Source organism: Ovis aries, chromosome 24 (assembly GCF_016772045.2).
Source record: "Ovis aries strain OAR_USU_Benz2616 breed Rambouillet chromosome 24, ARS-UI_Ramb_v3.0, whole genome shotgun sequence".
Lineage (NCBI taxonomy): Eukaryota > Metazoa > Chordata > Mammalia > Artiodactyla > Bovidae > Ovis > Ovis aries.
The window spans coordinates 17,258,596-17,285,351 of record NC_056077.1 but is presented as its reverse complement, the minus strand read 5'-3'; the positions used below and the strand labels follow the sequence as shown (position 1 = coordinate 17,285,351).

Sequence of the window (26,756 nt, the reverse complement as noted above, 5' to 3'; positions counted from 1 at the left end):
TGATCTTCTACTGGGTAACTTACAAGGCTACCAGACATCGGGCCCCTCCTACTTGTTAAATCTCACCTGGCACCTCCCTCCCCTCACTTTAGCTAAAGAGCTACTTGGAGTTGCCCTCTGAGCTCTAAGCAACCTCCAGGGCTTCTTAATCCTTTCTCTGCCACGGAGATCCTGCCAGTCTTTTGAAGCCTATAGACCCCACCTTGGAATAATGTCTTTTCAACATAGAGTAGGATATATAGGATTAAAGTGAAATTATACTGATATACATGTATCAAAATATTAAAACCAAATTTAAATTTAAATATGGTAATATATGTGCTTCTTCAGGCTTCCCTGGTAGCTCAGCTGGTAAAGAAGCCACCTGCAATGCAGGAGACCCTGGTTCGATCCCCTGGAAAAGGGAAAGGCTACCCACTCCAGTATTCTTGGGCTCCCCTGTGGCTCAGATGGTAAAGAGTCTGCCTGCAGTGCGGGAGACCAGGGTTCGATCCCTGGGTTGGGAAGATCCCCACTCCAGTATTCTTGCCTGGAAAATCCCATGGATGGAGGAACCTGGCGGGCTACAGTCCATGGGGTTGCAAAGAGTCGGATATGACTGAGCAACTTCACTTCACTTCACCCACTCCAGTATTCTTGGGCTTCCCTGGTGGCTCAGACGGTAAAGAATCCACCTGCATTGCAGGAGACCTGGGTTTGATCCCCAGATTGGGAAGATTCCCTGGAGGAGGGCATGGCAAACCACTCCAGTTTTCTTGCCTGGAGAATCCCCATGGACAGAGGTGCCTGGTGGGCTACAGTCCGTAGGGTCGCAAAGAGTCAGACACGACTGAGCAACAAAGCACACCACACGTGCTTCTTCATTAATGCATTAAACAGAAAGATCTAGCGTGGAGGCCCAATAATGGGTGTAATTTTCAAACAGTAAAGAGTGTCAATGAAATGTCAAGTTATTTGCAACAACTGTAATGTGATAGGAATATACATGATTTCTGTTGGTGATAAAGTCCCAGGTAGGGCTTCCCTGGTAGCTTAGCTGGTAAAGAATCTGCCTGAAATTCAGGAAACCCCAGTTCGATTCCTGGGTTGTAAAGATCCTCTGGAGAAGGGATAGGCTACCCACTCCAGTATTCTTGGGCTTGCCTTATGGCTCAGCTGGTAAAGAATCCACCTGCAATGTGGGAGACCTGGGTTTGACCCCTGGGTTGGGAAGATCCCCTGGAGAAGGGAAAGGCTACCCACTCCAGTATTCTGGCCTGCAGAATTCCATGCACTGTATAGTCCATGGGGTCACAAAGAGTTGGGTATGACTGAGTGACTTTCACTTTACAGTGACCATGCAGATGTAACTTTATGCCTTTCTATAAGTTTATGGACTCCCCCACCCCAATTAAGCACCTCTGAGGTCTAGAATAATCTCTCCATTTTCAGTTCTTTGGGATTCAGCTTAAGATCACCCTCAGATGGTAAAGAGTCTGCCTGCAATGCAGGAGACCCAGGTTCGATCCCTGGGTCAGAAAGATCCCCTGGAGAAGGAAATGGCACCCACTCCAGTAGTCTTGCCTGGAGAATTCCATGGACAGAGGAGCCTGGTGGGCTACAGTTCATGGGGTTGAAGAGTTGGACACGACTGAGTGACTAACACTTCACACTTAAGGTCACACCTCAAGAAGCTTTCTCTGACTCTCACCACATTAGTTGGGGCCACTGCTACTTGGTACCATGACAGCCCCTGGACTTCCCTTTATCCCACCACAGGTCACATGCGATTCCACACATTTGTCCTGGCCTGGGGCTTCTCTACTGAGATCCGTGAAAGTGCCAGCTGCCTGGTCCAAACAGGCGCAGCCTTGGTCTGAGTCCAGGCTACACCTCAAAGCTGGACTGCGGGTCCTCTCTAGGGCAGGGAGAGACTCACAGAGCTGGGGACCCCGAAGTGACTTCTGACACTCCCCTGATGAATGACGCAGGACCCATTCCTTTGTTCCTTCTTTCGCTGGAAGCAGGATGGTGCAGCCCTAAAGAGCTGGACCTTGCCAGTCAACAAGATCTCCACTTTCCTCCTGGCTCTGCCACATTCTCCCTGTTTACTTTGGGTGACTCCCTTCCCCTCTAGAACTTCAACTTCTTCACTTGTAATGATGATGACAGTACCTACTTTGTAGGGCTCTGGTGGGGATTATACAAGAACATATGTGAGTGAGTTGGAGGCACCCACATTAAGCTAATAATACCATCCATGTATTTATTCAACAAGCATTTATTATGTACCCATTGCCTGCCAGGTGCTTGACAGACATGAAAGTGTTTTATTGATGTAATTCCAGGGGTATGTGCTCTTATCCCCATTTCAAATAAACTTCTTCATTGGAGGAGGGGTGTTTGATATTCTGAGACAGCTGTAAATTTTTACAGATTAAAGTATGAAACTAGCCCTAAGGATTTCATCCCCCTCCCCCCAATAACCAGCAGTGGCTAGGAAAGGATTTGGGTTTAGGGAGTCTAGGTTTGAATTACAGCTTCTTGATGCTGTATGTACAGCCCCTGGGCAGCTTCACTGCTTTGCGCCTCCTTTTTTTTTTTCTCTCTCTCATCTAAAAGAGTGGAACAGTAACAGTACCCACCTCAAGCCTATCAGAGAATTAAAAGATTGAATTTGTTGTGAAAGGTTTTAAAAGGTTTAAAGGTTAAAAGGTTTGAGACTGGCACAGTCTCAAACAGCTTAGCTATTCCTCACGGGAACACCTAGGAAACTCCTCCACTTCCCTTAAGTACCCCGGGGGGAGCACCCATCCCAGGAGGAACCCCTCCTCTGTGAAGCCCTCTCCTCACCAAGCATCACTTCCCATCACTGCAAAAGAAACATCGTGGATACACACCAAGTTTTACCAGTGCAGACCACGTGGGTTCAAATGCCAGTGCCCCCAGCTGCCAGCTGTCCTGCTTTGGTAGTGACATTCCCTCTGTGCATCTCAATTTCCCCATCTGTAAACTGGGGAGAGCTGCAGTGCCCCCCTCGGAAAGGTAAGAGGAGTCAAGCACTCTGCTGGGCTTCCTAGGTGGGTTCAGTGGTAGAGAATCCACCTGCCAGGGCAGGAGACACAAGAGATCTGGTTCAATCCCTGGGTCTGGAAGATCCTTTGGAGGAGGGAATGGCAGCCCACTCCAGTATTCTTGCCTGGAAAATACCATGGTCAGAGGATTTGACTGAGCATCCACACACGCTAGCACTCTGCCAGACATACAGGAATGAGCAAGGCAGTGGAGGACAAGACGAAATGCTTGAGTGAGATGCCTGCGAAATTCTAAGCACTCGACATATGTTACATGCCATGTGCTACAAATGAAATATCATACTTAGAAATGTATATGTATGCTAGATATTTACACGAAATATTTACACATATGTGTATTACACCTTTTGTTCATAACTTCCACGTTCATTTCCTCATTTACTCTCACAAAAACAGTCCTGGAGGATAGGCAGGGCAGAGATTTTATGCTGTTTTTATTGATGAAAAGATAGAGTCGCCGGAAGGTTAAATGGTTGGTAAACTGGCAACTGAAGATGTCTGGACATTTAAAAAAGAGAACTTGCGGAGGGCAATGTTCCACCTCAGATGCCGCAGTGGAGAGCCGGACCCAGCGCAGTGGCCTTGGGGTGGGAGGACCGGTTTGGGGGAAGCCTCCAGGCCCAGGGCGCCCAGCCACGTGGGCAGGCAGGCTGGCGCGTGGACACGCCCGGGGGAGCACGCTCGCTGGCGCGGAGCTTCCAGCGGGCAGAGACGCGCAGGACGCAGGGCGCGACGCTGGGTGGCGCTGCTGGGCCGCCCCGCGCCAGACCTGTTGCGCCCAGGGCGCAAGTCGAGCAGGTTTAGGGTAAAGGGACGCTCGGGTCTCTCCGCGCGCCCCTGCCGCCCTCGCCAGTGTATCTCCCTCGGGGCGCCCAAGGCCCCATCTTAACTTGAGGCTTCCATTCGCTTGGCCTCTGCATTCCTCGCCGCAACAGTTCTAGGCGCGTCAGCTGGGGCGGGAATAAAGTTTTTCCAACCCGGTCTAGGAAAGGGCTGGATGGGGAGGACCCTCCCGGCTCCAGACTCTGCGGCGGGCTGGACCGTGCCCTTTCAGCTTCACGGCCGCCCCGGGGGCCCTGCTCTCAGTAGGTGCCAGCCCTGGTGCCGACCGGATGGGCTGACCCGCGCACCGCCCCCTCCCACCTCCTTGCCCGTCCCGGTCCCCTCCCCCGCCTCTGGCGCGCCCGGGCCCCAGCGTCTCCGGCCCCGCCTGCGCTGGGGTCGCTGCAGTCCCCGCGGCTGCCCCGGGCTCCCTCCCCAGGCGCCCCGGCTTTAATCCCGCCTGGGGAGCGCCTCGGGGGGAGCGCGGGACGGCGAGGGAGGCCGAGGCGGGGGCCCTGGGCGCCCGAGCTCTCCCAATCTGGGAGGCGGCCCCGACTCCCGGAGCCGGAACGCAGGGGAAGGCAAGGACGGGGCGGCCGGCGGAGGGGCGGGCGCCGCTCATCAGCCACGCCAGTCACGTCTGGGGCCACCCGGCTGCCTTTTTCTTCCTTTCCCCCTTTGCTTTCTCCCCTCTCTCCGGTTGGCGAGGGCAAAGTGGCCGTGGCGGCGCCATGCCCGGGCCGGAGTGAGTGCGCGCGGGCGAAAATGGCGTACATCCAGGTAGGGCTGAGGCCGGGGGGCCAGGTCCGCGGTGTGGGGTTGGGGGGTGCCGCGCCCCCTCCGACTGTGAGCGCGCGGAAGGGAGGGCACAAGGCTAGGCTGCCACAAACTTGCCTCGAGAAAAAGGGTGCCTGAGCGCAAGGCAACCTGTGCAGCAGCGGGGGTGCGCCCCAGGAGGAGAGGCTGGGGACCCCCACACCCCGGGATGAAGGGCCCCAAGTGGACTCCGCACGCGCGCCCTCGCCTCCCGGGGAAGGAATGGGGGTGGGGCGGACTTTTCTTCCCCCCTTCCCCCACCCCGTCCCTCGGGCACCCCACCCCAGGGGAGGGGCCGCGGGGAGGGCGGCCCGGGGCGCGCCAGCCGCCCGGCCCGCCAGCTGTCGTTGCCTTGGTGACGGCTCTGGCTAATTGGCCGGCGGAGCGAGCCGGAGGCAGCTGTTCCGGCCAGGAGGGACAAGGACATCGTCTCTCCCGGGCACTGGGTGCTGAGAGGTGGGGGACACCCCGGAGGCGCGCTGGTGGGGTTGGGGGGCAGCCGATTACTCTGGGCCATTGCCTCGGGAGTTGCGGACCCTCCCTCCCTTCATCTTGGGGACACCCCGCAAGAATCCTTAGGCTGAAATAATTTCCAGGCACCTTTTCTTGAGGAGGGCATGCTTGACTAAGAGACCTGTCTTCTCCTTAGGAGGGGGAAGCGGCGACGGGTCAGCGCCAAGGTCATGCGGTCAGACCCGCTGAGCTGCTTGTTTCTGGCACTGGGTCCTTTGCCTCTGGCAGTGATACCGACGGGCTCCTACATTCTGCCTCCCCAGAGGCAGACGGGTGCCTCTGGGCTCGCTTCTGCCCTCGCCCACCATTGGAGGGGCTTCTGGTACCTCCTCCCCTTTGGCTCACAGCCCCCCACCTCCTCCTGCCTTAGTCTTTTCCACCTGCCAGGAACTCTGACCTGCCATCCGCCCATGGCCGCCCCATCCCTCTCCTGGCTTAGAATCGCTCCACTGACTTCCCTTTCATGGAATCCTTGTCATCTTTTCAAGTTCAGTGAAGGTCACATTTACTGTTCACCTACTGTGGGGATGTTGTTGGGGGGAGTGGCCACTGAACAGCTTCAGCAAACATTTGGGTGACGTGTAATATGTGTGGGCACTTTGAACACAGCTGAGAAAGCAGCATGGTCCCTGGCCGTCAGGGACCACGCACTGGGACATGAACCACGTGAGAACGGGCTTCTACAGTTCTTAATGACTGTCTTCTGCACAGTAATGAAGAGTAATGAGTAATGAAGTGACTTGCCCAAGGCCACTCAGGGGCTTAGAGGTTGTGGTGAGGCCTAGCCGGGGGTGGGATGGGGATTGGTGAGGGATTTGTGAAGCATCTGATATGAGGATGGCCCGGTGATGTTGACTTTTCTTCGAGAACAAGGTGTTCAACTTTTTCTGTGAAGGCCTACATAGTAAATGTTTGTTTTTCTTCGAGGGCTGAGTGGTCTGTGTCGCAACACTTCACTTTTTGATTATGGCACTACACAGAGACACTAGTAAATGCATGGGCATGGCTATGTTTAAATAAAACTTTCTTTGTGGACGCTGAAACTGAATTTCATATACTTTGTACGAGTCAAGAAGTATTCATCTTTAAAGCTTTTTCAACCAGTTAAAAATATACAAACCCTTCTTAGCTGGAGGGCCATAGAAAATCAGGCTGCAGGCTGAATTTGGGTCTTTGAGTCCTAGCTTGCACCCCCTGTTCTAGAATATCTGGACTTTCCTTCCTCCTTTTCTTTTTTTCTGGTTTGAATCAATTCTCCATTGGGTCAAACACGTGAGCCTGAGGCCCAAAGGCTCAGCACGCTTGGGAGCCTCAGCGCATCTCCCCTTTCCTCTTCGTCTTCCTTGGTTTCTCTGGCCCCTAGCACTCACCTTGCACCTAGGCAGGACCCCTGAGGTAGCCTTGCCTCTGCTCATCATGGTTTTAGAAATGGTTTTCTTTTGATCACTATATACCCAGGAAATGCTTTCCTGCGAGCCTGGATCGTTGTGAAAAAGCATCCCTTTAACCCTGCACTTTACCATAAGCATGTTAAAGTACTTTCTCATGTAAGCCCCATGAGGGCATAGCTGTTTGCTGCTTTCTTCGCCTCACCACTCTGTCGGCCAGGACAGTCCCCGGTACCTGGCAGGATCCAATTGGACTTGACAAACTGTCTGGTTCTCATAAGCCACAGAAAGCATGCAGATACTAGACAGCACAGAGCCTTTTCATAGTGTCCTAGCTAGGCCCTTCCATCAAAGGAAAGATGTAACTGAGGCGCAGACTCCCAACTTGCCTGAGTCACATGACTGGCCACTGATGAGGCCGGGACGAGTACCTCTTTTCTCAGTTTTGTCCCTCCCCCTGCACCTTGTGATTGGTGTCCAAGACTTCCCCCCCCTTCCCGCCCCACCAAAACTGTAGTAAATCCCTTATCACTTCAAGGATTTTGAGTTTTTCACGAACTATGTACCACCTGTGATGTTATTTACTTAATTTCTTTTCTATAAATGGACTTGTGCTTTATTTTAACTTTAATATGAAAAGGAAACATCATGTCACTACCATAATAGAAAACCAGGGTCACCTGATAGAAACTGAAGGCAATAGGAAAAATAATGAGAATAATGCCACGTTCTTGGATTCTAGCTAGCTAGTCTGTTTGCGAGGCTCTGAGCTGGGGTCTGCTGTCTGTTTATAAAGGAAGGCAGGGGTGGGATTTGCAACTGTTAAAAAGATGTTACATATAGTGGTACCAAATTAAGACCTTCTTCACCTTGCAAAAGAACTGAGAACCATGATTAGCTTTCTCCTTGACTCAAAGTTCTGAGTTCCATAGGAGACTCCTCCTAACCTATCTGGTTTACTTGGCCTTTTGGAAAACTGTGAAGACCCTTCCCAGAAAGGGGGTGGGGGGAGCCTGTGTCTTGGGAACCGGTGAGAAGAAGCTGGGGTGGAGGTGGGGCTGAAGATGGAAGGGAGCCCCTCCCTTCTTTCCGGGGACCAGACTATGGCTTTCTTTTCTGCTCCCTCTATTTGTGGGTGGTCATACGAAGCTCCCCACCATTGGAGCAGAATTGGAAGGTAGGGCCTCTGGGAGGGCGGGGGAACCAAGTGACATCCATGCTGTGCCTGCCTGCAAGTTAGCTAATCATGTCCTTCTGGGTTGGCTTCATGGCTATTTCTGTATAGGAAGGTTTGCTCCTCTCTTGAAGTGTGGCTGCATTGGATAGCATGACTATCTATCCACCCGCTCTGATTCATAACAGCATACGGTGCAAATCAAATCGAAATGCTAAAGTTTCCCATTTATTCGGTGTTGGTTAGCCAGGAGGCTACCAGCAGCCCTGAAGGTAGCAGCACCTTGTTAGGAGGTCAGCTCCCTTCCCAGGATGGTAAGTGGAAAGAAGCAGGGCTTGTTTGTTTGGTTTTTTTTTTTTGAGTTGCAGGAATATTGCTAAACTGGTCTTGTCTCTCTCTCTGTGTCATCCCTCGCCCCCTGTGCCCCTTGGCTTCATGTGGATCTCTAAAAGGGCAGTTGGAACCTTTAAACGAGGTGAGTGAATTCAGTGATTTGTTTGGTCTGGCTTCTAATCAAGAAATGCTTGCTTTTCATTTTGGAGCCTTTCGTGGGGCTGTGGGGATGCTGAATATTAAACAACAACCGGATGTTGATAACAGCCATTCTAGGGAAGGGAGATCCCGGTGAAAAGATACTAGTTAATGAGACTAGGTTTCCCTTCCCACCCTCTACTATTCCATTTGATTATCTCTGCTTACTTTAATGTCATAAAATTATTAAAAAAAAAAAAATTTGTGCTTCGCTTTCAAAAAGAGTAATAATCATTGTGTTTTACGAACATATTGCATAGCCCTCACGATGTTGAATAAACCACCCACATGTCAAGAAAGACGTTCATATACAAAGGAAAATACCTGCAAACGTTTTGCTTGCTATTAATGGCTCGAGCCGGTTGGTGTTTGCCATCTTTGTACCTGCAGTTGGTAAATAGGAATGGAAAACAGTTTGTTCTAAGAGATCAGCCGTGGAGACAGACCTCCTGAATGTCGTTATTTCTCATCAGGGATCGGCTGCTTGTAACTGTGGGTGTTTTTCCTCTTCTTCCTCCCCTTCCCATCTCTCCTCTGCCCACTGCCCCCTGTGGGCTCAGGGTTTCCTTTCTAGAATCTCCGACCTGCTGCTCTGCAGATGGACTTGCCGCCACTGCTGTCAGAAGTGCTATGAGTCCAGCTGCTGCCAGTCGAGTGAGGATGAAGTTGAGATTCTGGGACCTTTCCCTGCCCAGACTCCCCCCTGGCTGTAAGTAAAACTGCTCCGAACTTCCTGGAAAGCCACCTTAAGACCTTTCTTTTCTTTGTTTCTTCGAGGAGTGTGGGACATCTAGGGGTATGGAGGGGGGAAAGGCTGAGTTTCCATTGACCTCTTAGTCGCTGATGGCTTGTACTGTGTGCCTCATTGCGTTTGGCAAGCTGGTGAGACCAGCTCGGGGTGGGGCTTCAGTTCAGCTGGTTTTCACAACCGGCCTTCTGAGATACGAGCAGTGTAATGCTAAGCATGTGGGCGCTTTTAATCATATTGAATGTCGTTCCAAGTGGAAAAAGAGATCTGTGAGCGTCTCTGTTCTTCAAGGGATGTCCAGATCCTAAAGGTTTTCCATTCAAGTCAGGATGACGAACCATCCTAGCACCTGGCCCATGCTAAACACTCAGTGAGTATTTGGTGTGGATGACATGAACAAACAAGTGCCTCTTTGCTGATCTGAGCAAGAACTTCAGTAACAGGGAAGCAGAACACACCTCCAGGCTCCATCGTGTCCTCCAACGCTGTTTATGCTCTCTCTGGCATCTTTCGTTTTATTTCCAATTCGTTCTCCTCCCGCGCCTGCATACAACATCTCCATCTGCCAGTCGCTCAGATATTTTGGGAATGCAGTTTTGAAGCTTTTCAGCCACGTGTCTGGGCCACCTCTCTGTGGCTGGGAGAGGAGCGTGGCCAGAGTCTGGGTTGAATCCAGAGGGCCAGGGCCTGGGAATCGCCCAGTACAGCTTCCCATGATGTAGAGAAGAGGGAGGCAGGAAGATGGTGTGAGGGCCCACAGTTGGAGCCTCAGTGGGGATCCTGTGCTATCTCAGGTAAATCCTTGGGCTAAGATTCCAGAAGCCACTGGCACCCCATCTTTTCCTTGGGGGTCATGCCTCAATCCTCTTTTTTTTGAGAAGCAAGTATCAAATATTTTCATAGCAGAATGGCTCTGGGTCACAATCTGTGAGTTCAAATCCTACTTCTCCTAATTTTTTCCAGTTCTATGACCTCAGGCAATTTGCTTGATCTGTCTGTGCCTTGATTTCCCATCTGTCAAATGGGGATGATAAAACAGTATTTATCTTATAAAGTTGTTGCGATGATTGCGTGAATTAGTTTATGGAAAAATACCTTGTTGGCAATCATAAACATAAGTGATTCTTTTTACCCTATTTTGGTCTGGGTTTCCTCATCTGTAAAGTAGGGGAAGTAATAGAACATATTTTATAGGGTTGCTATTAATAATAGTGACATATGCATGTAACATGCTTAGCACAGTAGTAAGTATTCATCTCTATCATTATTAAGTTATTGAGAGATTCTTTAAATTGATGTAACAACTATGTGAAGGAACCTTCCCTGACTCACAGGCTGTAGCCTGAATCCTGCAGTTGTGCACAGAGTTGAGATGTTTGGTGAAACCAGCTCATTAATGAAGGGATTGTTCCCATGTTCTAGTGACGGAGGTTGGCTCAGCCCATCTGGTGTCTTTAAAGCCGTGCTCAGAAGAATTCCAGCTCTGTGATGGCACGGCAATTATCTGTCTTTTTTCATTCCAAAAACTAGTTATTGCCCAGCTGATTAACCTGAAGGCAGAAACTGAGTCCTGAAAGTGTCAATTATGCTGTTGGGAAGTTAAGCTCAGTTTTTTTGGTAGTTATTTCTTGAGGCTTCCCTATGTACCAGGCACTATGGGAGGCACAAGACTAGATGGAGTCCTGTTCCCATGCTCAGGGGATTTAATATCTGGTATAGAAGATAAGGGCTTCCCTGGTAGCTCAGCTGGTAAAGAATCCTCCTGCAGTGCAGGAGACCCCAGTTCGATTCCTGGGTTGGGAAGATCTGCTGGAGAAGGGATACGTTACCCACTCCAGTATTCTTGGACTTCCCTTGTGGCTCAGCTGGTAAAGAATCCAATCCACGTGCAATGCAGGAGACCTGGGTTCAATCCCTGGGTTGGGATGATCCCCAGGAGAAGGGAATGGCTGCCCACTCCAGTATGCTGGCCTGGGGAATTCCACGGACTGTACAGTCCATGGGATCACAAAGAGTCGGACACAACAGAGTGACTTTCACTTTCTTTCACTTCACTATAGGAGATAAAGCAGGTAAATAAATTAGTTGTGTATTCACATCCTGCACACACATATGACAGTTCTGCATAGAGTTTTGTTACGGAAAAGTTCTGGGAAAATGGCTTCAGGCATGACTGGATCCAGGGGCTCAGACGGTGTCATGGGTGTGCGTGTATGTGCTCTCTCTCTCTTTCTGTTTCTTCTGTATTGGCCTCATTCTTAAGCCTTCTTTTTCCTTTGCATTATGTTTGACAGCAGCAAAATATCAGGGAAGGCTCTCATTGCTCTGGTTTGGGTCACATGCCAATCACTTGATCCAGTCTCTTTTGCTTGGAGGAAAAAGCGCTGGGATAATATCTGGGTTTCCGGACTTGAAACGAGGGAAAGCGTTATTCCTCCTGAAACACATGAACTAAGCTAGTTGAACAGGAGTTGGCAAACTTTTCCTATGAGGCGCCAGAGAGTAAGTATTTTAGTCTCATGGACTAATTTTTATTGCAGCCACTCACTTCCATCCTTGTAGTGTGAAAGCAACCATAGGCAATTCACTAGTGAATGGGTGTGGCTATGCTCTCATAACACTTCTACAAAACCAGGGAGTGGGCCCCAAGATTGCTGACCTGGGTAATAAACAGTTTGGATGCTGTGACTGGATCCAGGGAAGACAAACACCACAGATGGGACACTGCATCTCGGAAGAGTTGGGGGAATCAGACAAAATGAGCCTGCAAGTTCAGGTTGTGTGGGGTCTCAAATGCCAGATTAAGGAATTTGGATTTTCCTTTGAACCACAGGAGACCCCTGATAGACACTGAAAATCACAGCCTGTTTGCCTCAGATGTTGAGTGTTACAGATGTATGGTTACTAAGCTGAAGGACAGTTGCGTTTTGCTCAGGTCGCTGACCCTTTGTGCAAGCAGGGTGTTCTTTCTGGGATGGCATCCTCAGGGAAGACACTTATTTTGGTTATGCTACAAGCAGAGAACTTTCCAGGAGCCAACTCACCACATGGCTTCAGGGGGCATCCTTCACATGGTGATCATGATGAGCGAGACCATCTAGACTTGTGCAGTGCACCGTCTGAACAGCTGTACACGACCTGTGTGCTTCCCAAGGTGACCCAGGTCTTCCTTGAATCCTGGATAGCACTGAGGACATTTTTGATAGTCAACATCATACCAAATGTTAAGAGAAATCTGTAAAGAGGAGGCAGGTTAAATCCTCCAGAAAGAGAATTTACAGCTTGTGCTTTCCCCAGATTTATTTACCAAGCGGGCAGTTGCATGTTATCAAACAGGCAGGGAGCAGAAATGTCAAGCATACAGGCTTTGCAGTACCATTCCTACCGTGCCATTTGAGCCAGGAACCACAGAATGTGCCTCTCTGTGGGGTGGCAGGTGGCAGGTGAGCTGGGTCTTTGCCTGTGTGATCAGAGGGGACACACCATTAATTGTCACATATGCTTTTGACATGTGGGACCTGCAGCTTTCCTGGGCTGGACTGGGCTGATGAGAGTCAGGAAAACCAACTCACCATATGGTACCATCCGACTGGCTCCTTCTGTGGCAGTGCCAGAAAGACCCCCACTGAAGAGTGAATTAGGTTATTTCTTTGTTCAAGAAGCATGTGTTGAGTACCTACTATGTGCAGGGTTCTTCCAGCCTCCTAGGGGATGCCCAGCTTGGTAGTGTGGGGCATGTAGTCCGGAGTCTGGTACTGCTGGACTTCACTGGGGTTCTGCCATTCAGTGGTTTAGATCCATTCTCCTTCCCTCCTGCCACCTGACCAGGGCTCCATTTCCCTGTCTGTAAAAGCAGTAGGAGTGGTTCGTAACAACTAACTCCTGGATTGTTTCAAGCCTGAAATGACGGTTCAGATAGAGCATTTAGCACAGTGCCTGGCACACAGTAGGTGCTCAGTAGCTACTGCTACCTTTGATCCTAATAAAGCAGATGCCAACATTAAGATTTGTAGGCTGTTATGGGAGGGGCGACAAGTTGTGCCCTCCGGTGATTGTGACTCAAGATAAGTCAGATAAAAGCCACCAGAAATGTGTGTTCATTCATTCACTGAAAAAATAAATCAGAGCACCCTACACGTGCCGGGTGCTGTGCTAGGAGGGCAGTGGTGAACGAAGAAGACACTGCCTCTGCCCGCATGGGCCTCTGGCTTAGTGTCAGATGCAGAGGAGAAGCAGGCAGGCAGCACTTAAAGAGGTATATGCTGGAGGGGGACAAAAAAAAGGTGCAGGGGTAAGGGGAGACGGGCTGGGAGGAGGCGACTGGACTGGTGGGTCCCCTCTGAGGAGGTGCTGTGGCAGCTGAGATCTGAATGGTAAGGAGGAACAAGACAGGTGATGGGGCAGGACGAACATTCCAGGTAGGAGGGACAGAGGGCCTGGAGGTTTGGTGGTGGCAGAGGAGGCAGGGGTGGCCCAGGTATACCCTGGTACTATGTCTGGGAGGAGGCAGCCAAGGCTTCAGGAAGCGATGGCATTTAAGCTGACTCTTGAAGACTGATGGGAGTTTGCAGCTGGAGGCAGCGGCCACTATGAGGTGTGACAGCCGGGAAACAGGCCATGCAGGTGGAGGGCCCCAGTGGCCGTCACACGTTTTTGCCGCCTTCCTGGGGAGATGCAGCTGCTTTCCTTTACGGGAGAGAAAGATTGATCCAGTGTGATCCCGTCTCCCTTCCATCCCTCCGCTGGCCCCACGTTTCATCTGCTACGTTCTCCTATTCTTGACCAGGAGTGGGAGGCACTGGGCATTGCCCCTGTAACATGCCTGCTTGTCCCAGCTGTGGCCCTAGCTTTGGAAGAACATCAGATCCATTTCATGTCATGCACAGCATGCGTCTGACCTCCCAGAACTTGAAAGTTGCATTTTTCGAGATTGGTTTCTCCGCAGGTTTAAATGTCAACTTGGGGGATGCAGTTTTGGAAGGTATTGGTCTGTGGCTGTGATGGCTGAGGGGCTTGTTATCAATGGCATCAATCTCATGGCCCCTTTGCCAGCTCTCTCCCCTCCCCTTACCCCCACTCCCAGCATCCTCACTAGCTGTGTGAGTACTGGGGGATCTTAAAGCCGCCTCTGCTATGATATTGCTAACATCAGCTAAAATGTATTAAGCATCTACCTAGAACATACCAAACACTGTTCTAATCATTGTATATATGTTAGCTCGACCTTCAAAGTAACCATGTAAGGCAGGTGCTATTATTAGTCCCATTTTACAGACAGGGAGATGGAGGGAGAGAGAGAGACTTGCCTTGAGCCAGCCCTTAAGTACTACTTTGTACCCCAACCCACAAAGAGTGTACTTTCTATTTTTCCAGCATTTCTAATCTTTATTAGGAGAACATTAAGTTGTGGATGCTGCTATTGACTGGTGTTTCTATGCACTGAACTGTTGTTCTTAAATCATTGATTCTCAGGGCCATTTTGTAGCTCAGAGTCTTAGCTGCTGGACCACCAGGAAAGTCCCAAGAACCTTTGAGTGACATCGTTACAGGATATTTTTTCAAGATGTTATTGACATAGTGACTATTGAAATAACAAGATAATTCTTACCGAAAACTACTTGCAGAAGTTCTAATGCATTTAAACAGCCACGTGGTTCCTTCCAGACTGAAGACTGAGAGGTCCCATCTTGATGGCATCACCAACTCAATGGACATGAGTTTGAGTGAATTCCAGGAGTTGGTAATGGACAGGGAGGCCTGGTGTGCTGCAGTCCATGGGGTTGCAAAGAGTCAGACATGACTGAGCGACTGAACTGAACTGATCTTGGTTTAGTCAGGTGGTGCCCATGTGGCAATATCTTGAATAAGTTTACATATCCCTTCCCCAGCCCAGCCTCAGCTTTGAAATTATGCAAATTCTTGGCAGATTGTTCTAATTGGGAAATAGTTATTTACTTCACATCACATTTTGTGCAAAAAGCAAGACATTATTAAGAATTAAGGGCTATTGAGAATTTATTTCAAATTTGCATTATTCCAAGTTGCATAGACTGGGCCTGAGAGCAATTTCATCCTTGGTCTGTCCCCCATGGGACAGAGGTGCCAGTCCCTGGGGATTCTCTGACAGTCCCTGAGACCTCTTCCCTCCTACAGGTTGGCCAGCCGGAGCAGTGACAAGGACGGGGACTCTGTGCACACAGCCAGTGACGTCCCACTGACCCCACGGACCAACTCCCCAGATCGGAGATGCTCATCCTCAGACACATCTAAGTCTACATACAGCCTGACCCGGAGGATTTCAAGTAAGCCTCTCTGCTCTGACTGTCAGGGGTCCTGGCTCAAGTCAGCTGCCCCTTGGGGTCCATGAAGTACAACCCTGTTATCTGGGCCCCCAGGATAAAGGGAAAGAGCTGGCGTTCCCAGATGCTCAACAACACCCCCAGGGGGAGACATGAAGGACAGGGTTGCTTCTGGTGGGGGTGTGGAGTGTGGCGTGACAGTCCAGGAGACAGGATGATGGAGAGGTGACAGTGTGACAGAGGAGGGCATTGTACCTGATTTCTGCCAAGTTCAGGCAGAAGCAATCATTTTGATTGATTTTTGTTTATACTGATCACAGGTTTCATTGAATTGGCTCAGTTGGTAACGTTGTCAGCATATATCATTTCAGACCCCGAAAGGCAAGTGTTAGTTACCATGTTGCACAGCAGGGCCTGCAGATTCAAGTGACTTGAAGGCCCAGGTGGATTGTGTCAGTGGCTAAGTGCCAAGGGCTGGAGGGAGATAAATATCACCCTAGTGAGTGACAAATGGCAGCCGACTCTTGACCTGGCACTAGGGCAGGGTGGGGACTGGGGCCAGTTGGGAAGCCAGTGTCTTATTGAAGGGGAGCAGCTGCTACTCAGCTGTAGCCATGTGGGATTGTATTACCTGACCTTTCTAAAGAGAAACTGGCAGTCTGGGTTTTCATATGAAACTTCCTTACTTTTCAACCCAAACAGAATGTATCTCTGGGTTGAATATGGCCCTTGGCCCACTCTAGAGTGGGCACTCAGCACACACACACTCTGTAGCCTGGGTGTAGACCAGAGGGTGTGATTTGGGTGGGGAAGAGAAAGGGTGATAAAAAGCCCAGAGTCTCCCAGCCTCTTGTTACTAGCCAAGTGTGTCTCCTCTGTCTCATGCAGCTGATGTCTGAAATTCACTTAACAGAGGGAAAAGGCTTAAATTCATGAAACTAATCCACTCAGCTGGAAATGATTGAGATCTCTGATCTTTTCTGGGAGTGGATGGGGAAGAAGAAAGAAGTAAATTTCAAGAGCTTGAAATAGTGAAACAGAATGGGTGTCTGGCTTCTGTATCCTCCATCTTTTCATCTGTAGAATAAGAGGGCCTGTCTGCCCTGTGCAGCCCGCTGTCCAATACAGTGTCCACAGGCATGTAGCTGAATTGAGATGCACTGTATGTGTTACATACCCACTGGATTTTGAAGCCAGTATGAAAAAAGAGAGAATTTAGAATGTCTCACTAAAATGTTTTTATATTGATTACATGTTGAAATGATTGTATTTTGGATATATTGGTTTAAATAAAATATAAAAATTTCACCTGCTTCTTTGTACTTTTACATAATTGTGGCTACAAGAAAATTTTAAGTTACCTTTGTGGGCTTCGACGGACATGAGTTTGAGCATGCTTCGGGAGTTGATGATGGACAGGGAAGCCTGGCATGCTGCAGGCCACGGGGTCACAAAGAGTCGGACATGACTGAGTGACTGAACTGAACTGTGGCCTTGTATGTCTGTATCTGGTTCACGTTTTATTTTCTCTTGGATAGCGCTGGTCTAGATAATTCCTAAATCTTACTTCCAGCTCTATATAGAGATGACCGCGTTTAGCACACAGTTATCAGGGTGCAACCATGCACTGGCAAGGGCTCATGGTTTTAGACAACAGGCAGGTATTTGGGCAATCAACAAGATGCCACGAAAGAACAAATACTATGTAATTTTCCCAACAACAGGAATCTCATAGTCAGATTTCCAAGCATCTGCAGAGTAGGACATGGTTACCCAGGGAGCTTGAACCAGGCAGGTGTTGGTTTCACTTATACCAGATGAGTAAGTTCTAGAAATCCACTCCAGCAGAGTGTGTAAAATTAGCAGTACTATGTGGAGTACCTAAACATTTGCTAAGAGAGTAGATCTTATGCTCTTAACAGACACACAAAAGTAAGTAAATAAAGAAGGCAGGAGGAAGCTTTTGAAAGTGATGGATAGTTTATGGCATAGATTGTGGTGATGGATTCGTGGGTGCATACTTATCAAAGCCATCAAGTTGTGTAGATTGAATACCGACAACTTTGTGTGTGTCAGTCATACCTCAATTCAGTGCTTTGAAAGAGAAAAAAGTACCATGAGGTTATTGCTAGAATAGAGAGATGAGCAAAGAAGGCAACAATGAACCTGGGAGCGGTGAACTCTTCTGCTTAATGGGGAGGGGAGAGGCACCCCGAAAGTGACGAGCTGTGAATGTGAGCCTTGAAGGTGAATAACAGTTACCATTCAGTGCCTCTCAGCACATGCACGTTCTGTGCTGGGCTCTCTCCACGCATCGCTCAGTGAGTTTTCACCACCATCTTTGATGTGGCTGCTATGATTGGCTCCATGTTACAGATGGGAAAACCGAGTGTGTAAAATGTGCCTGGAGTCACTTGGCTCGTTACTAGAGAGTCACGTGGTTCACGAGGAAGTAGCTGGGTTGGAATTTGACCCAGACACTGGCCCCAGAGCCAACTCCGTGAAATCGGAGGCTGGGAATGGTTAGAGTCGGACCCTGGGGCCAGATAGGTGGGGCTTGGATCCTGGCTCCTCCTCCTACCAGTGGGGTGCCCTTTGGTGAGTTACTTAGAGTTTCTGTTTCCTCTTCTGTAAAGCGAAGGTCATCAGTTCAGTTCAGTTCAGTCGCTCAGTCGTGTCCGACTCTTTGCAACCCCATGAATCGAAGCACGCCAGGCCTCCCTGTCCATCACCATCTCCCGGAGCTCACTCAAACTCTCGTCCATCGAGTCGGTGAAGGTAATAGTCACTGGCTAATGCCTTGTGAGGGTTATGAATGTGAAAGTGTTAGTCGCTCAGTCGTGTCCGACTCTTTGCAAGCCCATGGACTGTAGCCCGCCAGGCTTCTCTGTCCATGGAATTCTCCAGGCAAGAATACTGGAGTGGGTAACCATTCCCTTCTCCATGTACGCAGGGCATTTAGAGCAGTGCCTGGCAATTAGCTGTCGTGGAGATGGGGATATTTGTGCCGCTGCCCTTCCTCTCATAGAGTAAATAAGAGGATTTCCAGGAGTGGAGAGCATATGGAAAGAGCATTATGAAGCAGAGCAAACAATGTGAGAATCTATGAAAGGTCCTTGATCTCACACATCGGCCCAGATCCAGTCCAGTACTTGGTGGTGTTAATTGTTATTTCTGCTGGGTGTGTAGGTCTCGAGTCCAGACGGCCCAGCTCTCCACTGATTGATATTAAGCCCATCGAGTTCGGCGTTCTCAGCGCCAAGAAAGAGCCCATCCAGCCCTCGGTGCTCAGACGGACCTATACGCCGGATGATTACTTCAGGAAGTTCGAGCCCCGCCTATACTCCCTCGATTCCAACAGTGACGACGTGGACTTCCTGACGGACGCGGAGATCCTGTCCAAGTACCAGCTGGGCATGCTGCACTTCAGCACGCAGTACGACCTGCTGCACAACCACCTGACGGTGCGCGTGATCGAGGCCCGGGACCTGCCGCCCCCCATCTCCCACGACGGCGCGCGCCAGGACATGGCGCACTCCAACCCCTACGTCAAGATCTGCCTCCTGCCGGACCAGAAGAACTCCAAGCAGACCGGAGTCAAACGCAAGACCCAGAAGCCCGTGTTCGAGGAGCGCTACACCTTCGAGATCCCCTTCCTGGAGGCTCAGAGGAGGACCCTGCTCCTGACGGTGCTGGACTTCGATAAGTTCTCACGCCACTGCGTCATCGGCAAGGTGGCTGTGCCTTTGTGCGAGGTCGACCTGGTGAAGGGTGGTCACTGGTGGAAGGCGCTGATTCCCAGTTCTCAGGTAAGGGGTGGGTTGGCAGTGTCTCCTGCTGGGAGCTTTGTAAAAAACGATTATTATTTTTTTAATCTCAGAATTTAAGTTTTGTTTGTTTGGGTTGGTTTTTTTTTTTTTTTGCATTTTTAAAACTTTTGATTTTGAAATAATTTTTTGACTCCCAAGAAGTTGCAAGAACAGTACAGGGAGTCCTGTGTGTTCTTCATCCACCTTCCTGGCTGGTAAATCTCATACGATCTGTGTACGCTAGGACACCAAGAAACTGCTATTTGGTAGCTAAACTAGACCTTATGCAATTTTCCCCAGTTTTTTTTAAAAATGTTTATTTACTTCTTTGGCTGCATTGGGTGTTGGTTGCGGCACACAAGATTGTGAATCTTTGTTGCATCATGTAGGACCTTTAGTTGTGGAGTGTGGGATCTAGTTCCCTGGCCAGGGTCAAACCCAAGTCCCTTGCATTGGGAGTGCAGAGTCCTAGCCCCTGGACTACCAGGGAAGTCCCTTCACCAGCATCTTCTGTGTGCGTGTGCATGTGTGTGTGTGTGTGTGTGTGTGTGTGTGTGATTCTATGAAATTATAACACATGTATGGATTCAGGTAACCAGCACTACCCTGGGAACTTTTTGTCATTGATGCTGGCTTATTTACTAAGAAGAATTATTGTCCAGAGTATGAAGCTATCTGTCATTTTGACTTTCAGGAATTGATCTGGGAAAAATAAGATGAGGGCTGAAGACCGGGATAATGGATGATTGCTTTTCAGGTGAATTGTAAGATTAGCTTCCTTCCCTCTTCCAGCGCGGTGACACACATTGGGCTGCCTGGGGAGCTACCCATGGACCAAACTCTCTCCCCAGTGGGCTTCAGGGTCCCTTTCTGGGGCATTTTATGGGCTGGAGGATAGCAGTGCACTCACTGTGGGTGGAAAGATGTGGGGGGAGTCCAGGGGAAAAGATCCTGTTGGAGGCTGGTCAAGACCATCCACGTCAGACATTGATCCTTGTAATGCAAATAGGATTACTTTGCATCGAATACACCAAGGTGCTTCTAAAGCTGAGCTCCGCGTCCAGGGATTTGATCATCCAGCATCACATTTGGGATGCACGTGTTAAACGAGGACTGGAGGGGCTGCTACATTGTATGTGTGTATATACACCATCTTCGAAACTATCACTCTCTTAGTTTGGATTCCCCAAGAAAAAGAAGACTCTCAGGCAAGGAAGTCATTTAATAGGGAGGTGACACCGGAGGAAATACCAAGAGCAGGTAGGAATGTCACTTAAAAGATGCAGATATCAGGCCTGCCACCACTGTGGTGACTGGAGCAGAAACCTGTTAGAGGAGCCAGGAGCCAGTGTCGGACATAGGTCTAAGAGCCTTTCCTCCCAAGAGGTGAGGGAGCTGGGGTGTTAATACACCACCTCCTGTCAGTCACTGAACGAGGGCTGGGGGGAGGGGAGGTTCATTTCCTGATATTTCTGGCTTGTGACACTGGTGGGTACAGAGCCCCTTGACATCCACAGATGCAAAATATGTACAAGAGCTGGCAGATTCATGTAGGCAGGAATGATCACGGTCAGGAGAAGGTAGTTAGTGTCTGCTGTAATCCTAAGTTTGCCTTCCCATCACACAAGCAGGATATATGGGATCATGTCGTGTATCCTCTTCGATATTTGAGATCGAGGTTTTCAACTGTCAAGTAAATTATGTGGACAGAGGGAGACCCACCAAACATGATAAATTCCAGATTCCACTCTTTGTGTCAGGGCAGAGCCCTGGAGGGGGAGGGCCTGGACATGCCCACAGGTTGGCTCCCCTAGGTCTTGGCTGAAGTGTTATCGTGGCTGAAATGGAAAGTTCCAGGTGCACCTGCCCTGGTATGGTTCCTGAAAGCTGGGGCCAGGGGCTGGGGGTAGGTGCAGGTCGTTAATTTAGGAGGTGATCCCAGGAAGCAAGAGGAAGGGTTGAGGAGGAGACAGAGAAGGAGGGATGTCAAAGCCAGGGGTGGTTCTGAAGGGCGCCATTCTGGCCCTGGGGTGGGCGTAGACTCCATCTTTGCCCAGTGGCCAGGTGGGCTCCCCAAACCTCACAGGAGGGCTGGGCAGAAAAGAGAAGGCGCCCAGGCGTGCTGCTCTCTGCCTGAACTGAGACTGGGCTGTGGAGCATCTGTCGCTTCACCCCTGCCCTGGGCACGCCCCATCCCCTTCTCCTCCTTTGCTTTTCTCCATGGCACTTACCATCCCATAGACTGGGCATTTTATGGTCTGTCTCCCCTGCTGGTATGTGAACCCCGCGAGGGCGGTAACTTTTGTCTGTTTTGTTCTCGTCTTTCTCCCCTGCTCCTGGAACAGTGATGAGCAGCTGATGGTGCTCAGCAATATTTACTGAATGAGTGGAGGATGGAAGGATCCCCAAAGCGAATTTCCTTCTTCCCTCCCTCCCTCTTTCCTCCCTTCCTTCTTCTTCTTCCTTCTCATGCAATGAGAGGCTCGTGGAAATCGAGGCGAGAGTCTAGACTCATCTCAAGCTTGCTCTGGAGTATATGCTGTTTGAGTGGGCACGTCCGCTCTCTGTTGGGGTGTCTAGAAGCAGAGCTTGAGATAGAATTTCGAGGTGGCTTAGTTTCCTTAGGGTTGTTGTGACAAAGCACCACAAATTGGGTGGCTTAAAAGTGTAGTTTATTGTTTTACAATTTGGAGGTTTTGAGTCCAAGATCAAGGTGCTGGCGGGGCCGTGCTTCCTCTGAAGCCTGGAGGGGATCCTTCTTGCCTCTTTCCAGCTTCTAATGGTTATTGGCAATCTTGGATTATAGCTGCATCACTCTGATCTCAGCCTCCCTCCTCCCATGGCCTTCTCTATGTGTGTTTCTGTGTCTTTTCTCATAAGGACATCAGTTGGATTAGGGGCCACCCTGTTCCAGGATCACCTCATCTAATCATATCTGGAAAGAAGGTCACATTCTGAGGTCCTGGGGGCTGGGATGTCGGGTCACCTTTAGGGAACACAATTCAACCCACAAAGGGGATGCAGGAGAAAACCCTGCAAGGCAAGCTGTGAAGGGGCCTAGGTGAGAGGGTGACCACCGAGCGAGGCTGAGCCTCTGCCTAGTGTGTGGTTGGGAGGGGAACTCTGGATCCTGGACTTCACTGCAGCGTTTCTTCCTTTAGATAAGGGAGCCAGCCAGCCCTGATCACAGGTCTTTGGTGGGGACCAGACTGGGAAATCTGATTTTTAGCCGGGCAGCCCTGGGCCTCCCTGAAGCCTCTGTTTCTTTGAAACAGTGGTTCTAAACAGGGATAGTTTTAGTCCCAGGACATTTGGCAGTGCTGGGAGAAATCTGGGGTTTGTTGGATGGGATAGTTCTGGTGGGTAGAGATTAGGAATGCTGCTAAACTGCCTACAATACACAAGACAGACCCTACAATACACAAGACAGACCCCACAACACAGAAGATCTAGCCCCAGATGGTCCATAGTGCTGAGGATGAGAAAGCCTGCTGTGTGGTGAAGGAGAGGGTGGAGGGTGGAGGACAGAACAGGGTCTCCCATGAAAAGGTGAGATGGGAGCTGGGCTGTTCCCTGTTGGGGAAGGAGGGTTTTCCAGGGAGAGACAGTGGTCAGGGTTAGGCCACAGGGCAGCGCTCCAGGGAACTGCTTTGCTTGTCATTCCAAATGTGGTAAAGGACATACTGGTTTTGAACAAAAATCCACATCAGGCAAAATAGGCCTGCATTGGAGACAGAAAATAAAATCCACACACAGTGTGCGCAGGCGGCCACATGGCCGTCGCCACTGATGTCCGCTGGAGGCGGGCGTCTGCCTTCAACAAAGCGCTCCGAGGACGCAGCTGTGTGTGGGGTGGAAGCAGTTTCTCGTTTTCAGCCTGACTTCACAGTTTGTGGGTCAGAGTGACTCCTAGGATCTGTTAGTCCTACAGTCTCCACCGTGGGGACCCCAAGTGGACATGGGCTGCTGGTTGTAGGATCAGCATGTAGGCATCCTTTGGCTCATGCAGAATGTCTCAGCTGTTTTGTGCCTTTGAACACAAGACATGAGTATGTCTTTGATCTTGGCATTCAGGAAATCAGCAGCTAATGGAACTACTGCCGACTGGGCCTCACTGAGAAGGTTGGCTCAAAAGATAGTGGAAATGAAGACATAGGGAGGGAATATGAAGGGTGTGGGATGATTGACGTGGTATGAAGTTAAAATGGACGCCAAGAGAAATTCTCTCATCCGAGTGGATTGAAATGAATTACTGCTTTGGCCATTTAGAGGTGAAATCCATGTAGTCTCAACTCTTTTTTAAAAAATTGTTAATAGTTGTGACAAAACACACGTAACATGAAATTAACCATCTTATCCATTTTTAAGTGTACAGTACAGTTCATTGGTATTGAGTACATACACATCATCGCCATTCATATCCAAACTCTCTTCATCTCACAAAATAAAGCTGTGTCTTCATTAAACAGCAGCTCCCCACACCCTGCTGGCCCCAGCCCCTGGCAGCCACTACTCAACTTCCTGTTTGACTCTTCTGGGTACTTCCTATAAGTGGAATGACACAATGTTTTCTATTTGAGGCTGGTTTATTTCACATAGCATAATGTTTGCAAGGTTCATCCCTGTTGTCGCCGGTGGCAGGATTTCCTTTTGAAGGCTGGGTAGTATTCCATTGTGTGGGTAGATCACATATTGCTTGTTCATACATCCATTGATGGAAGCTTGGTTGTTTCCACCTTTTGGTTATTGTGATTAATGCTCCTGTGAACATGGATGTACAGTTATTTCTTTAAGGTTTTTTTAAGTCAGAAAAAAATTCAGGATGAAGGATATTCATTTCTCTAAAGATTGTGTTGTTTGGGGAAGGAAGGAGGAGGGAGCTGGAGAGAACAGAGGCCCCGTGGACATGCTGGAAACTTACAGAGCTTTAGGAGGAAACAGAGTTTTTGTTCCAGCCCTTTCACTAGTTCCACTGGGACTGGCGCCATGTAACCTCATGAATCTTGGTTTGCTCATGTCAAGTGGAGACATGGTACCTACTCCCCCCTCCCTTGCAGTGCATCTCTCGGAATGTAAACTATCCTCAAGAGAAATTAACTTATGACTGTGAAAGCCTCTCAAATTAAGGAAAATTGTAAATAGACTGTACATTATAAATATGCAGTAAAAGTATTGTACATACATAAACCATCCATATATGTAGTCAATGAGTATTTGCTGGGTGCTTGTCATTTTCTAGGGACTGGGGCTGCTAATTTCACTTTACACTCATGGGGGTCAACTATGAGCTAAGCAATGTTCTTCACATGCTCACTTGTTTATCTCACAAGCGTTCATTTTACAAAGGGGGAAAATGGGCTGTGGGTCTCCCAGACCTCAGTAAGTTCTCTCAGCCCCTTAAGGCAGAGAAAGGTTAAGTGATTTGTCCATGCTCAGTAGTAGAACTGAGGCCCTTTGGCCTAAAAAATAATATGTCATAACCAAGGCATTAGACTGGTTCTCTGCAGCAAGCAAAACAAAGCCGCTGACCTCAGGGAGCTTATGTTCTAGTGCACAGAGGTGGGCAGTGAGCGAATGAGTTAACACATCATGCCTCTTGGCACTGTCTCTGCCAAGAGGAAAAATAAAGCAGGATTAGGGGCTGGAGAGGGGTGGCCAGGTGGCGAGAGTGGGGAAGCTGTTCCAGGTGGGTGAGGAGATGGCATTTAAGTAGAGAGCCAGGAGGACTGAGGGAGTGAGCCTGGGAGATGTTCAGGGAAGAGCATTTAAACAGTGAGTATAGAAAGTGCAAAGGCCCTGAGGCAGGGGGTGAGGCTAGAGAGTGAGTGAGGGGAGAGCATCAGGAGGTGAGGTTGAACTGGGAAAAAAGGCCACATCACTTCGACCTTGTAGGCTGAGGTAAAGACTTGGATTTTGTTCCTAAGGGTGTGGAGTGTTTATTCCCTGGAGTGTTTTGAGAAGGAGGGGTGACCCAGCCAGGCTGCCTGGAGAGACCTGTCCCTGGAGGAGACACTATACTTACTTCCAAAATATATAAAGTACTCCAATGACTCATAAAGAAAAGACAGAATTCAGTATTTAAATGGGCGATAGTTTCAAACAGATGTTTCACAGAAGACACATGCAAACGATCTAAAAGCACGTGGAAAAGTGCTCAACTTCATTATCCATTAGAGACATGCAGGCTAAAACCTTAGTGAGGCCACACCTGTCAGAATGACTGAAATCACAAAGACTGACAACACCCAGTGTTGGTGAGCACGTGGAGCCACTGGAACTCTCAGACAGGGTTGTGGGCGCATCATGTGATGTGACCCCTTAGGAAGAAATTCTAGCAGTTGCTTGTAAAACTAAACAAATCTACCCCATGCACCAGCAGTGCCACTCCGAAGAGAAATGAAAATGTAATGTCTACACAAAAACTTGTACATGCACATTCAGAAAAACTCTATATGTGATGCTGCTGCTGCTGCTAAGTCGCTTCAGTCATCCGACTCTGTGCGACCCCATAGACAGCAGCCCACCAGGCTCCCCCGTCCCTGGGATTCTCCAGGCAAGAATACTGGAGTGGGTTGCCATTTCCTTCTCCAATGCATGAAAGTGAAAAGTGAAAGTGAAGTTGCTCAGTTGTGTCTGACTCTTAGCAACCCCATGGACTGCAGCCTTCCAGGCTCCTCCATCCATGGGATTTTCCAGGCAAGAGTATTGGAGTGGGGTGCCATTGCCTTCTCCTCTATATGTGATAGATAGCCCCAAACTAGAAATTGTCCAGGTGCTCATCAACAGAGTAAGGGATAACAAATTTATTGTTTATTCATATAATGAAACATTATTCAGCAATAAAGGAAAAAGGATACACACAGGTATTGATACACACAGCATGGATGAATGTCGCAAACATTATGCTAAGTAGAACATCCTGCTGACAACCATTATGCAAAATAGAAGCCAGACCCAAGAAAGCATGACTTGCATATATATAGAGTTTAAGAACTGTGTAAAGTTATATACATATAAAGTTTAAGAATCACAAAATTAATCTATGGTGAAAAATTGAAACGGTGGTTGTGAATGGAGAAGGGGATTGACTGGAAAGGAGCCAAACGGAAATTTCTGGACTCATAGTATCGGGACATTGGATACACAGGTGTATGTGCTTTCGAACTCGTCACTTAAGGTTTTTACACTTTGTTGCATATAAATTTTACCTGCAAAATGAAAGAGCCATAAACATTGCATTTTGGTTAATGATATGCCTGCTGAAGTGTTCAGGGCCCTAGTGCTTGCAACTTACTTTAAAATGCACTCAAAACAGATCAATAGATATGCAGGAAAGCAGTTACAGCATGCTTTTAAAATATTAGTTGCAGAATTAACGTTAATAACTGTTCATTTTAGGGTCTTGGTGATATATTTAAACACGTCCATAGTATAGGTATTTTAGCTTCTCTGTGTTTGGTAAAGTTCATAAGAAAATGTTGGGGAACACCGGTTAGGAGTAATATGCTGCGGGCTTCCAGGTGGGAGGTGGTGCTGGCTGGACCCGGGTAGGAGGAGTAGACAAGTGGCCAGCTTGGGAGAC

General features: G+C 49.1%; 1 protein-coding gene across 1 annotated transcript in view; it reads left to right on the top strand.

Moving 5' to 3' along the window:
* Window positions 1-4,431: 4,431 nt before the first annotated feature.
* SYT17 (synaptotagmin 17) overlaps window positions 4,432-26,756 on the top strand; it is an 83,714-nt gene continuing 61,389 nt past the window's right edge. Inside the window, exons 1-5 of the mRNA XM_015104101.4 lie at window positions 4,432-4,676; window positions 8,245-8,262; window positions 8,879-9,027; window positions 15,220-15,368; window positions 18,555-19,174. Coding sequence (XP_014959587.1) covers window positions 4,662-4,676; window positions 8,245-8,262; window positions 8,879-9,027; window positions 15,220-15,368; window positions 18,555-19,174 — 951 coding nt within the window. The 5' untranslated portion in view covers window positions 4,432-4,661. The remainder of the gene's footprint in view (window positions 4,677-8,244; window positions 8,263-8,878; window positions 9,028-15,219; window positions 15,369-18,554; window positions 19,175-26,756) is intronic.